This window comes from Aulonocara stuartgranti (genome assembly GCF_965226115.1).
Source record: "Aulonocara stuartgranti genome assembly, chromosome: 3".
In the NCBI taxonomy this organism is placed as follows: domain Eukaryota; kingdom Metazoa; phylum Chordata; class Actinopteri; order Cichliformes; family Cichlidae; genus Aulonocara; species Aulonocara stuartgranti.
Genome location: NC_138941.1, coordinates 36,904,660 through 36,919,810, shown reverse-complemented (window position 1 = coordinate 36,919,810; position 15,151 = coordinate 36,904,660). Strand labels below are relative to the sequence as shown.

General features: G+C 42.6%; 1 protein-coding gene across 1 annotated transcript; it reads left to right on the top strand.

Annotated features, from left to right (window-relative positions):
* The first annotated feature begins 1,181 nt into the window (after positions 1-1,181).
* Positions 1,182-4,591, top strand: LOC309703927 (placenta-specific gene 8 protein-like). Its single transcript, XM_082528836.1, has 4 exons — positions 1,182-1,678; positions 3,149-3,259; positions 3,471-3,616; positions 4,080-4,591. Exons 1-4 carry the CDS (start codon positions 1,669-1,671, stop codon positions 4,188-4,190), a joined length of 378 nt encoding a protein of 125 aa, XP_082384962.1. The 5' UTR covers positions 1,182-1,668; the 3' UTR covers positions 4,191-4,591.
* Positions 4,592-15,151: the final 10,560 nt, after the last annotated feature.

Below are 15,151 nucleotides of genomic sequence, written 5' to 3'. Positions count from 1 at the left end.
ATTATAGTGTAAAATAGAGATCAACAGGTTTGCTTTGAGGCTTCAAATAAGATAGATTTTATTAACATCTATATAAATTTGGCACAAATGCTAAGGAAATTTGTATTGTGTTGATTCTTTTTTGTAACAATGCTTCTTGGTAATAAATATTAAGCGATTGGTAGGCCTGTTTGTTTCCCCTTAAATGGCGCTGCATTTGTAAGGTTGTGAGTAGAGATTGTTGAGATCCAATTGTAATAATGCATAATGATAATACTACTAATAATAATGATAAGACATTTTTATTCATGCTGTCGCTTTGAAATGCTGTGGCACAAAAACTGTTTTGTATTCTAAAGAACAAAACTTCCTGACACAGTAAGATTCTTTTTCTTTTCTTTGGGGGTCCTGCTCTAATTCGTATCACTGCTGGGATTCCTGCCTGCTATGATGGGTCACCGTAATCTAATTGCCAAATAGCATAACTTTATATCATAAAGTCCTGTTCAGTGGCTTCCAATCATCTGTCGTTAATGAAATGGAAGCAGGTTTCCAACTTGGAGAGGTACTAGGGCTCACTCCACATAATGCTGAAACTTGCATCTAGAAGGTCAACAGCAGAGTCGATAACAGGATGAGCTATTTGGCAGTGGCAGAGACGATTTGGCAGGGTTTTAATGGACCAACCAACATAGTCAACTCTGCTAGACAGATTAAATAAAAAAAATTTAAAAAGTAGAAAGTAAATAAAAAATTAATGCAATAATTTGCAAAAAGGATCACATTTCAAAAAAGGTGGGACAAGGGCAAGAAACTGTTGTTTTTAAAGTTTTGTCTGCGTCTGTAGTTTTGGAAACATGAGTGTGAAGTTGGACCATTGGACCACACGTACAATACACGGACGTGGTGACAGCACTTCTTTATTTTACATTCGGCTTTACTGTTTTACAATGGGACACAGACACTCCCGCTCCGCTGTCACGTCCGCTCTCCTCCCCTCCGACTGTCACTGTGAACATAAAGAGGCACAATCACATTCACATCCCCTGTTCACCCCGCCCCTGCGCTGCCCCTGGAGCTCGCAGCATCACCCTTCCTCTGCAGCCGGCCAGAGACCACACCCAAGGCACACAGATATTTTTTGCTCAACAAATTACAATTGTGATGGACCGAGTTGAAAAACAGGAGGCGCCCCGGAATTATTAGAAAAATATAGTTTCCATTTATTTAACCCCCAAAAATTATATTTACAAGACTAATAAATGTTGAGCTCATAAAAGAGGTCAAAGAAACAAAACTGAACTCAGGCAACAACTGCAACCTTAACAAACCAAATGACTGCCCAAACATACATAATTGACCTAAACATGAAATGACATACAAGGGTATATATAATGGCTGATCAGACCATTGTGACACATGAGGGGTAACAAACAAAACACAATCATAAATCACAAACGATGCAGTACAATCTGGTTTGTTAATAAACTAAACACTAAAGAAGAAAATCAAAACCCCCATTAAACCCTAAACTCAAATATTTAATTAAATACAAATACTTTGTTTTTAAAGTAAAGAAAACACACATTCCCCCCTTCAGCAGGAAGTGGTGGTGTGGTCCAATTATCTTCCTTTGTATTTAATGGTTTCAAACCCTGGTTACCATTTTTTGTCCAGCAACGCCCAGGGATGATGGCAGGTAAGAAATAAAAAGACAAAAGTTAGTCAGAAAGCAAAGAAATTAAGTAGTATGAATACATAAGTAAACTAAATGTGCGCGCTTACAAATAGAACAAATGTATCCAAACCAATCAATGAAGTTATTGGCAACTAAAATGTATTACTATGTTCAAAATGAAGAATGAAAATACAAAAGTTACCGACTTTAGAGTGTGGCCACGGGTTTGGCCATCACAACAATATTCCAGTGATGTTAATAATAACATTTTTGGTTTGGCAACATTTTTTACATCAGACATCTTGTAGCCTGATGTAAAAATCCTAGATCCTTGTTACAGCCCAGAGGGCCTGGCAAACATGTTAGCCCCTGTGTTACTGAAATACATCAACCTTTTAGGGATGCTATAGACACATGTAAAGTCTGCTGAAGAAATAAACAACGATGAGACAGCTGGAAGCTAGCTAAAACTTTTCATGTTTCCATATATTTTTTGGATACAAGTTAGTTAAATGCAATTCAATCTAGGTGTCAAGGCTGTCTGCAGGCAGGCAGGATAAAGGACCCAATATGCAGATTCGTGGAGGCGGAATCCAAAGTCCACTGCTTTATTGCAGGCCAAGTCACAAAACGGAACAAAACTTAAACTGAACCATGAACGCTGAGAACAGAAACACACAGGCCAATCTGAGGGTACGACACAACACTGACACAAAGAAACATAGGGCTTAAATACACTGAGGAAGTCATCAAGGAATTAGAGACAGGAGGGGAATACAGCTGGGAGGAATGAGACCTAATGAGAAAGGGGGAGGGACGCTAGGTAACGCTGACATAAGACATAACCCTTCAAAATAAAACAGGAAACAATTCACAAAGACGCAGACTAAGAAACACGGACTTTACACAGAGGGAACACACGGGCAAAGGCTAAGCACAGAACTAAACCTTAAACCAGAATAAAGTGAAACATAGATTTATAATAATAATCAACAAAGCACAACAAGAGAATCAGAAAACAATCCATAATGCAAAATTAAACGAAAACATAAGAACTCAGAATCCTGGGTCAAAATGACCCAGAACCGTGACACTAGGATTTTCTTGTCATCCATCCAAGCATCCATCCATCGCCTTCTGTTTGTCTGGGGTCAGGTCATCAGGGCAGCAGCCTAATGGAGGATGCCCAGATCTTTCTCTCCCCACCCACCTTCTTCAGCTGATCCGGGGGAACACCAAGACGTTCCCCTGGATCAAGGTGAATGCAGTTTATAAACTGAGTTCATGAGTTTTAAAAGATATACTCATAATTTTAGTGTCAAAGGTTTTTGCAGTGATTTACACTAATAAGGAAATGTAAAAATATCCACACTATGGACAGTAATATCTCAAACCAGCTGTTATCTTTTTCATATTTGATTTCTCCGTACACAGAAGCAACAACCACTATAACCCTTCAATGCGTCTCCATTTCTACCCTCTTTCCTCCAGAAATGGCCGTCTACCAGCAGCCCACCCAGGTAGTGACGGTCACCACCACTAATCTAAACCATGGGACTTGGAGCACTGGCCTCTGTGATTGCTTCAGTGATATGGGCACTTGTAAGTTAATCTAGCAAACTCTATAAACAGTAGTGGTTTTTGCATTAACACTCTCCACAGACTTTTATTCAGAGAGTCTTGAGTATCTGAGGATCTAAAGTTGGGGCTGAAGTCAGCATATAAAACACAGGATGCACAAGCCAGTAATGAAAGGACAACTTATTCAAAGTGAAGTAAACGTGTTTCTGCATATTCTTCTTCTTCCGTCAAGGTTGCTGTGGCCTTTGGTGTTTTCCCTGCATGCAGTGTGATACAGCCAACAAGCACGGCTGTTGTTGCTGCCTCCCAGTCCTGGATGTATGCTGCGTGGTGTCGTCTTTGCTCCGCAAGTCCATCAGAGAGCGCTATGGGATCTATGTAAGGCTGGGAGTGGGGGAGGGTCAAGGTTATTATTGTTAGCTAAAAACTAAACTGAGGAGAGATAACCTATAACAAAGGCCGTGTGAGGTGTTGAGGAACCAGGACACCCTGATAAGAAGTGGGCTCCTGGAACAAGACAGCATAAATGGGTCCTCGCTTACTCGCTAACGGAGATTTGCCACATTAATGCGGTTTTAACTCGCTAACGCTGACAGGACTAATATATATATTAGTCCTGTCAGCGTTAGCGAGTTAATGCGGATTGCCCCGTGCAAGGTGCATTAGCATTAACGTGTTAGCGCCTTGACCCTCCCTCTTAATTATTCAATTATAATTAAAATTTAAATCATCTGCGTACTTAGTTTTCATGAATAGTTGGATGGGCCATTGCTATGAATTGTGCGATTGTGCTTCATTCTTGTCTCTCACTCTTCTCCTCTTCCTCTTCTCCATCCTGCAGGGCTCGTGCTGTGATGACTGGTGTAAAGCATTTTGCTGTTACATGTGTTTCTGGTGCCAGATGCATCGCGAGGTGAAGATCAGAACGGCCTGTAGCTCACCATCTCAATGATGGTCACCACTCAAGTTGTCAGAGGACAGTATGTAACCATTTTGGCGGTTTGTTGGGTGAATATGACAAAGTTATTTGGTATAATTTTAAGATGACACAATAAATATGAAAAGTTGATTTCTGCTTCTACACTATTAGGCACAAACAAAGAATTTAGCCTGACACACAAGCTGCTTTTTCATCGCCACTTTAAGAATTTCTAAGTTCCTGTGCTCGTGTGGTTCAGTGCAATATGTAGAATCAAGATTTTTTTTAGCTTTGGCAGCACGTTGGGTATAAAATATAATTGAGAACGTTTGTTTACTCTGGCCAGAAAAATCTGTGTAATTTCACATGCTCACAGTTATTGTAATCTTTCTGAACTTTTGCTGAAATAAAAAAATATTCATCTTTTTTGCTCAGGTTTCTGTCTTGATGTCAAGTCTGAATATTTGAGTCCTTGCCTCTGTGTTAATTAGCATCCCCTCATGTCTCCTCACTCTCAGCTCTCTAATATTTCTAGTATGTTTTTTTTCTAGTATAGGTTTTGGTTAGTTTTTTCAGATCCCCTTTACATTCTTGCATTTTTCATTTGCTCATCGTCCAAATAAATGGTTCATTTTCAGTTTAACCTCACCTTCCAATGAGTGTGCATTTTGGATCATGAACACTCACCTCTTCAAGTTTTGACAACTCACCCTTGACTTCTAAGTTGGATTCAGCTTATTTTAATTTTATTTATCACATATCATAGTGACAGATCATCATAATTGCTTTATATTGTAAAGAAAAGACCCAAGATTGTGTTCAGCTGTGCGTTTCAGTCAGGTAAAGACAATACTGTTCTCCACCAAGATACCCGATCTAGCACCACTCTGCTTAACAAGCTCATCATTAGATTTTAATCACATGTAAACTTCTCACAAAGCACAAAGAAAAAGCTTCCAACTAAACCCACAAAACCTCTGAAAGTTCAGGGAAACCCACGAACCCATGAAAGCAGTTATAGCTGTGCTCACAACCACACAAAGTTATCAGGTCATGGGGGTGTATTTGTTACACATTTAAATCCCTAAAAACCGACAGTTAGGGGATGCAACATGTTTATAACAGCAGCAACAAAATGGATCTCCTAGGGTAGTGATACAGAAACTGTCATTTTTTTTAAAAAATAATGAAAAAATAAGAAATGCAAATGGCCTCATGTCCCAAACATGTTTTATGAGGAATACCTGGAAGGTGAATATATTACAACTTTTCATTTTAAAGATTTTGAAGAAAAACAACATGTGGGGTCATTTTTGACCCCACTAAGGGTTAAACACATAATGTATGATTGGATAAACCTTTAGTAACCAGAAGAAGCATTCAAATAATATATTTTACAAGTCAAGTGTGGACTTACGGTCCTTTGTTTTCTTAGCAGTTGTAAAGTGATCTAGAAGAAAAGGGGAGGTGTCACACCGGTTCCTGTATTGTGTAGCATGCTGGGATATTACAATAAAAGTGTATCAAATGAGTGTAAAATGTCGCTGTCTTGTCAAACTGGGTTGATTTTCAGCAGATCACACAGGAATAAGAAACAAACAATCAAACAGTTACAGAGCCAAAAATAACCATGATCGTGGTGGGCATGCACCGTCATAAAAGCACCACTGAAACGGCCCATTATCAGGAAGAGGACGGCGACTGGAGAAAGAGGAACTGCAAGACTGTCGGCGTTTGGAACGAAGCAGGAGTCTCTAATTGCCGCGGCAAGTGGTTGTCGGTATCGCGCGTAGCTGAGCGGCGGCGGCGGCGGCGGCGGCGGCGGCGACAACAACAACGACGACGGCGGTGGCGACGGCTTGTTAAGGATCTCCGGCGGTAATACACAGGAGCTGTGAGCGCACCATTTCCGCACCCAGCGTCCGTTGGCATCGAGCTACAGAGCTGCGCGAAGCGTTCGTTCGTCACGAGCATTTAACTGATTTCAGTTAAATACAAAGCTCTTGTGTGAGCGGCTTTAGACCGACCCGAGCAGCTGATCGCACCGGGCGTCACATCATAACGTGCTACGAAACTCATCGTCAGTGTGAGCGCGCGGCTCTGACCACAGCTGGGTTGCTGTAAGGCCATCGCTCCGGGAAGCACCAGCGGAGACCTGCGTACCGCGACCAATAACCAAATACCTGATATCATCATCACTTGGCTCGGTGCTCTGAGAGAAACATGCCAAACTCAACTTTACAGCTGCGTCGATTCGGTGAAAGCAGTAGCCGTGCGCTCTTTCCACTTTCACGGGCTTTCATCTCATTCTTCGGCCTGAGCCGCAGAGTTGTCTTTACCTGTGGACACATTCTCGGCTCGGTAATGCGCGGTATTACGCTCCATTCTCTCACTCTGACCATTCAGCACGGTAATCATGTGATAACCGTCGACATCCAAAGAGACGCAAACACGGGAAATCACACCTTTGCTCTCAGGGCCTGACAGGTGAACGCAAATGACCCAAATATGCTTCAGCGGGAAATCTGCATCGTAACCAAACGCTGTATAACCGGACGTGCACCTCGCCAGCAATCAAACTACTTGGGATGATGCAGTCAGCGATTATCGTCATTGACCAGTTCAGCACCATCGATTCCTCCAGTGCTCCAACTCAAATTAAACGGAAGAAGAAAATGACTCTGTACCGCTGTTTTATGTGTGCTTACATAATAAAGAATTTACTTCATTTTCCCAGTTTCAGTCGTTTTGTTTTTTTTTGTCGTCTCCACTTTTCACCTGTTGAAACTTTGTCCTGGTTTTTCAATAGCCGTGAAATGACATCCCATAATGCAAGGGCGTAGATTTGGTTTTGGTATTGTTGGGGGCGGATGATTCCACCACCAAACACCTGCCCTGTTTCTTTTTTTCCTTTTCGTTTTTGCTTCTTGATAAAAAAAATTTTAAAAAAAGGAGAAATATACTTGCCTACATGCTATTCTACATGCTTTTAAACCATTTAAAATTACAATTCATAGTTTTATATGTGGATTATATAATGTTAAGTTACTATTAAACAAATGACTAAGTATTTTATACTTTAGTTTACTTCAACCATATTCCATATAAATCAGATATCATACAAAAATAAAAATAGCTTCAAATACAGTCATGACAATAAAAGAATATGACTTTAAGGACTTAACAACATTACTTCATTTATACAATAACATCTCTGATACATTAGCACTAAGGGAACACTGAATGACCTGGTGGTTTTTGTCCATAAAACTACTCATCTAAGATTACAACAAAGTAAAAGATCTCTCAGCAAAATTATGTTAATTAAATTAACATTTTAGGCACTATTGCCCCGATCAAGTCAGTGAGCTGGGATGTTTTACTCTAAACATGAACTACTGTTACAGCAACAGACATGGACTACTGGTGTCCCACACAACAACTCGATGTCCACTATGTGAAGGAGCCAAACACATGCCTTCTCCTCTCATTAACTGAGATGAACTGCTGGCATATTTGTTTTACATGTATACTGTCCAGTCTCTCCTGGTGGACATGGTAACGCGTTATTCATGGTTACATACAATTTTAGACTGATGTGGGCCAAAGCCTAAAACGATGTGCCGGGAGGTTGCTGTTCTTCCCGGCTCAGATATTTGAAGTTTGCACAGCTACATTCTCGCCTGAAAAAATTTTAAAAGTATATTTTGCAACCCAGGAAGAGAGGGACACTGAAATTCGGGATTGTCCAAGAAAAAACGGGAGGGTTGGCATGTATTACCTTGCATAGCCTGTAACGTTATTATGATAGACACATTTTATGAGTGAACTTGACTTTAAGTCACTTACAGGTTTCTTTGAAAAATACTTTATTATATCCAGGTTCTTTTTGCTGCCATCCTCCTCTCCTCCTAGCAGGTCTTCACAATACAGGATTGCCGCTGCTAAAACTAGAGCTCCCCGAAAGGCACAGCCAATCACATTGGCCATATTTGTCACATGATATAGGACTCCAGTACGCAATTTAACTCTTTCTGCACTGCTGGGTGAATGAGACGTTGACAGATCGCTTTTTTAAAAATTATTTCTATCGGTTTGGTTTTTCTTTACTCGAAGAGATCAAATTATTGGTGATGACAATTCAATAATCGCTGGATATTGGTGGGGACATGTCCCTTCCGTCCATGCCAAATCTACTCCCTTGCCATAATGACTGTCTAATGTGCTTCCACACTAAACAGCTAAAGTAAGGGGGGGGGGGTAAGGGCAGCTTGAAAAACCAGGACCTCATTTCTCTAATCAAATAACTACTTTCATTAGCTGTATTCAGTCTCGAAGCCATGGATTAATCCTCATCAGAAGATCTGAGTGTGAGTTGCTGTGTTTTAGCCTTCAGTGTATAAACTCTCTATGCTACTTTATGCATGTACAGTCTGTACTTCAGACTCAGCACAACAGCGACATCTAGTGGTTTGATACACTTACAGCAGCCCGTTAACTCCACTGGATGAATGATCATTGTCCATTCATGCATTAACTGGAGGTAACTGGAGCTTTCTGCACGTCCAGACTTTGTTTTCGACAAACCCTTTATATTTATTTCCCTTCATAATAGACTATGTGCACGTTAGCATATGCTACTTCCGGTGCGGAAACTCCTGTGGGGAGCTTTGCTTCCGGTGTCCTGGAACACCCATGTTTACGGTCCAAAACAACTTAAGCAAATGAATGAATCAAGCGGCGATTTACATTTCTATAGATGTCTTGGGCATTTACCCAATATGTCTGTAAATGATGTTCATCGACTTGTCGATATTTTTTCCCCGTGCCTCAGAGCAAAAGAGAAAAGGGATTCAAATGTTATAGTTCTCAGTATCTGTAAACAGTGGTCCCTCGTTTATCGCGGGTGTTATGTTCTAAAAATAACCAGCGATAGGTGAAATCAAGTAGCCAATTTTATTTTTTGACAGTGCAAAACGTTTCGTGGACATCATGGACATACAGTACTGCACTTCAGAGTCACACTGCTAGCGATCGATGCAGCAATTCTGTACTGTAAATGAGAGACGTCACGGGGGAGATCGTCTGCAGTGATCAGGACGCAGGACACAGTGTGATGTAAAAAAAAAAAGCATGCGAACTTGCACTAAAAAATCTGCGAACCAGCGAGGTGACAGGTGAACCATGTTATAGCGAGGGACCACTGTAATTTTGAAGGTAAGTCACAACATATCCTTCTTAAATACTAATGTATAGAAACCGTTACCAGCAATCATTCATTTTTTGTGTGGCTTTTTTTCATGGTTTGTTAACACATATCGACATAACGGGGAAACATCTGGTTTGACTATTCTTCACCTGTAGTTTGAATGCTGAGCATTTGCCTGATTAAATCATAAGACCAGTCACTATACAGAGATGTGCTTCTGAATGTGGACGATGTGTCTTCTGCTGCAGTGATGCAGTTCTGCTTGTGTTGAGTGATGTAAACAACTGATCGATCTAAACTCTTTAGACGTCAAAATTGATCATTAGATTTTTTATGACACAACAGTGGTGAGTGTTCCCACCTTCTGCTCTTTGTAACTTAACGCGATCTTTCCGTTTTCGAGTTTTGGACATGATTTTGGAGTATATCTTCGCAGTAGCGATTGGCCGCAAAGTAAAGCTACCGGAAATGTACAACCCCACATCCGGTCTCAAACCAGGAAGTTAACATTTTCTCGTGCACAGGGTCTATTTTACAGTATTCAGAGCTGTGTCAACATCAGGAGACTGCAGAGATGCGTCATATGCAGAGATCGGCAGTAACGCATTAAAAGTAACGTGTAACTGTGATCCGTTTACAGTTTACAGCCAATCGTGGCTCAAGAGTTGACAGTTCGTCTTGTAATCGGAAGGTTGCCAGTTCGAGCCTTGGCTCGGACAGTCTTGGTCGTCGTGTCTTTGGGCAAGACACTTCACCCGTTGCCTACTGGTGGTGGTCAGAGGGCCTGGTGGCGCCAGTGTTCGGCACCTCGCCTCTGTCAGTGCGCCCCAGGGCAGCTGTGGAAGCTTGCCATCACCAGTGTGTGAATGGGTGAGTGAATGTAGTGTAAAGCGCTTTGGGGTCCTTAGGGACTATGTAAAGCGCTATACAAATACAGGCCATTTACCATTTTTCAAGTAATGACTAAAGTAGGAAATTACTATTGCAAGAAAGTAATTTGATTACTGTTACCTTCCCATAAGGACGCTGCATTACTGCGTTACTAAACCGTGATTTCGTTTGTGAGAGTGTCTCATGACAATGGCGTACGAGTGCGATGTCAGTGGTAGCAATAGACATGTTTAGATCATATGGGCTGTGTCCCAATTAAGAGACCGCACACTTGAAGTACGCATTTTGAGTGCGATTATGTCACTGCCACGCGACGACGGCTGTCCCAATTCGAAGTGTACTTCAAATGCATACTCCAAATGCGCCGTCGGTTTCCCCAAATATCAAGCGTGGTCCAGTGCACGCTTCGTGGTCCCATATATCTCACAATTCATAGCGCGGCGCAGGGTGTGGATAATTTTGCAGCAAAATACAGCAGAAGGGAGCGACTGAAGAGTGAACTGTCGAAAGTAAGTACTGAATATGATGTCACTTATTTATGTGCGAATGTTTAATAATGAGGAACATTAAAACATTACTGTTGGCCACCAGCCGGCAAAGTTATGTGACATTAGTGATGTTTATACTTTCAGCGTTAACTTGGTTTTAAAGCCTTTACTTCAATATGTATATATATATATAGTCGACCTTAATCTTACAGAGAATGTGATGATTTTGTGGATAATTAAAGTCAGTCATATATCCACAAACACAACAGGCTGAAAGTCAGTGATGCTGCTCGGTTTGCAGTCCTGAATATCACGGCACAAGCAGGATTCACTGCACTGTTAATGTTAGCTATGTTATATTGCTGCCTCTGTTCGGTGGTGTTGAGCCAAACGGACTTTAACGTGTGTTTGAACGAGCTGACGGTTCACTCGTTAAGCTGAAAGAAAGATGCTTTAATCACAGGAGTCACACATGTGTCCACTGTACCATCTGGGAACTCTTCTTGTGTAACACTCGTAATAACACAAACACTAAATCCTCCTGTTTGTAGCAGTGTATACACCTGAGACTGTCACCTGTCTGTCCTGCACTCTCTGTTTCTTTCTCTCTGATTGTGGAATAAAAGTATGAACATGTATTTATAAGTTACACTTGTGTTTGAATCCTGCAGCTTATCACACATTTGATTTCCATGTGTGACAACTGCAAGTGTCCAGAGTGAGGACAGACTGAGGGATCCACTGCTGCACATCATCTGTGAGGCTTTGCACCCCTAATGATCCACCAGGACAAACTCAGCAGTATGTGAGGAAGAGGAGGAGGAAGAGCCAGCAGCAGCTGACAGATGGAGAGAATAGACAGACTGTTCCCTGTTTGTGAAGGACTGCTAGAAAAGTTTAAAATCACTAATTGTCTGTCCTGAATCAGTCTTATTAATAATAATAATAATAATGGATTGGATTTATATAGCGCTTTACAATGCCACTATTCATTCACTCTCACACACTGGTGGAGGCAGCTACAGTTGTAGCCACAGCTGCCCTGGGGCAGACTGACAGAAGCGAGGCTGCCATATTGCACCATCGGCCCCTCTGGCCAACACCAGTAGGCAGTAGGGTAAAGTGTCTTGCCCAAGGACACAACTACCAGGACAGAGGACAGCCCAGGGATCGAACCGGCAACCTTCCGGTTACAGATACGCTTCCCAACCTCCTGAGCCACGGTATTAGGTAATGTTCAAATAATTTTATCATTCAAGTGTTTGCAGTGTAGGAGAAAGTACTCAGGGCCTTCAAGTTACACACTATGAAAGGCAGCAACAAGTTTAATATTCAGAAACCTAAAGTATGTATCAGCAGCAGAATGGACCTAAAAATTAGTAGCACTGCTGTGTTCGTTGCATGATATTGCTGTAATTGTTTATATGCTTTATATATTCTGAGGTAAGTTGATCTATAGTGTTACATCATATTCTATAAGGATGTTATGTGTTTGTATACTTTCTGCCCAGTTTGACCCATTTAGCAGAAGTCAGCCTGTTTAAGGCTCTGATATCTATTCTGTGTGACTTAAAGCAGTTATCAATCAACCAATCTTTATTTATAAAGCACTTTTCATACAGAAATGTAGCACAAAGTGTTTTACATGGTTAAAAGCACCCCACCCCGCCCTCCAACTCACTGCCCACACTCTCATTAACATAAACGATCCCCCCCCCACACACACACACACACACACACACATACACACACACACACTTAAAGAGTAAAATTGGGCTGGGCACACATGAGCCAGGTGAGGAAACACTATCACAGGGAGCCGTCTGCACCGGGAGCCGGTCACAGACCGCAGCCTCCAGGCTGGGCACACAGCAGGAGGGAGGCAAAGAAGCCCCCCAGCCAGGCTGAGAGGACCCACAGAGCCCCAGCAGCCACGGTCGATCACAGCCCCGGTGCAGAGAGCCCCCTCCAAGGAAATACTGGAGATATGACCCAATAAGGATATATACAGGATTAAAAGATAAAATAAATAAGAATGGGATACAATATGAATATAAATAGAGTAAGAAGATAAAAAATGAATAAGAATAAAAGTCAAAGGAGCTTGCAAAGAAAAGCGTCTGGACTTCTTTAAGTTGCTTGAAGACGTTTCACCTCTTCACCCACCTTATCATGCGAATTCCTGAGATCAGATGGCCCAGGATGTGAGTGGGCGTTAAGGTGTCTGGGAAGGGATCTCAAAACACCCACTCACATCCTGGGCCATCTGACCTCAGGAATTCGCATGATAAGGTGGGGCCAGGTTTCACAATGAACTCACCCGAAACTCTGGCTGATTGGGACCCACACCCAGTTTCACACCTTGGCTCAGGCGATTAGAGGATCATCAGGGGGTCCTTTTGTCCCTCTGTGGGGGGAAACTCCCACTGGGTTTATATCTGGGACTCTCCACCATTTGACCTTAGAACTGAAGAAGCTTCTCGGATGAGAGGTGAAACGTCTTCAAGCAACTTAAAGAAGTCCAGACGCTTTTCTTTGCAAGCTCCTTTGACTACGATGACCTGGATGACTGAGAACCTTCACAGACAAATAAGAATAAAATCAATAAATATTAGGTAAAACCTAATTTAATACTTACTTTAGTACTTAGTTCCTCCTACGCCGAGCGGCGCATCGGGCAGCTAGTGATCTCCATCGATGTCGGTCAGCAGCGACTGCTTCAGCTTCGTCCCAGGCAATGTCGACAGTTCTCAGATCGTCCATAAATGTTCGACGCCATGTGATCTTTGGTCGGCCTTGCTTTCGCTTGCCAGTGCGTGGACGCCATGTCATGGCAATCTTAGCTGGGCGACGAGGAGGTAGGCGTAAAATATGTCCCGCAAAGCGAAAGCGCCTTTCTGCAACAACATCGGCTAATGGGCGGGTGCCTGCTCTTCGTAGGACCTCCTCATTTGTTATTCGGTCCCGGTAGGAAATTCTCAGGATTCGCCGCAAGCCACGTTGTTGAAGCACGTTCAGGTGTTGAATAATTGCACTTGTTGAGCGCCAGGTTTCACTAGCGTAACGTGCAGTAGGGAAGACTATAGAGTTCAGTAGTCTGATCTTGACCCTTACATTCAGGGAGGTCGAGTTCCAAATAGGTTGGAGACGTCGCAGGACACCAACTGCCTTCCCTACTCTGGCGTCGACATCCCGATCAGAGACCCCGTCATTCGAGATGATGCTGCCAAGATATGTAAAATTCTCCACCTCTTCAGCACGTTGTTGGTTGATCATGACAGGAATGCGGGCACGTGCATAGCCAACTCGGAGTACCTTGGTTTTTTTTGGCACTGATTCTTAATCCAACTTTCGTTGCCTCCCTCTGCAGGGCCGCGGTCAACTTTTGGAGGTCTTCCTGAGTCGAGCCCAGCAGGGCGATGTCATCTGCGAAGTCCAAGTCAGTGAGATTACGCGCTTCGTGCCAGGGCACACCGATGCCAGCTTGGTCAACTGATCGTCGCATGATGAAGTCAATTACCAACAGGAAGAGGAAAGGGGATAGCACGCATCCTTGTCGGACGCCAGTATTGATCTTGAAGAAGGCTGTGCAGCCGTCATCTGTCCGGACGCAGCAACGGGAGTTGGAGTAGAGACAACGAAAGGCATCTACAAACTGCTGAGGGACTCCATAGTGGCGTAGGATAGCCCATAGAGTCGGCCGGTGGACGCTGTCAAAAGCCTTCTCGAAGTCAATGAAATTAATAGAAATCTTCTTTTGGTATTCCAATGTTTGTTCAATGATCATGATCATGACCGGCCACTCCGAAACCCAGCCTGCTCTTCTCGCAATCGTTCGTTCACAGCGTGTCGTAGCCGATTCAAAAGAGCGAGGCAAAACACTTTCCCGGGTACCGACAGCAACGTGATGCCCCGCCAGTTGTTACAGTCACCCAAATCACCTTTTTTTGGAAGTTTGATAATGGTGCCTTTTGTCCAATCATCGGGTACATGAATCACAATTTAATAATATAAATAGAATAACAGGATAAATAAGCATAAAATAAATAAACATTAGGTGAAAGCTAAATTAAAAAGGTGGGTCTTGAGCCTGTTCTTAAAAACATGTACGTTCTCTGCGGCCCTGAGCTCCTCCAGCAGGCTGTTCCACAGACGAGGGCCATACCACTGAAAAGCTGCCTCTCCGTGAGCATGTGTCCTGACTTTAGGAACAATCAAAAGGCCAGTACCAGAGGACCTCAGGGTCCGCGAGGGTTCATATGGTAAAAGCAGATCTGAGAGATAAGAAGGCCCAAGACCATTAAGACATTTAAAAACCAATAAAAGAACTTTAAAATCGATCCTGAAACACACGGGGAGCCAGTGCAGCGATTCTAAAACCAGTGTAATGTGGGCCCGCCCTCTGG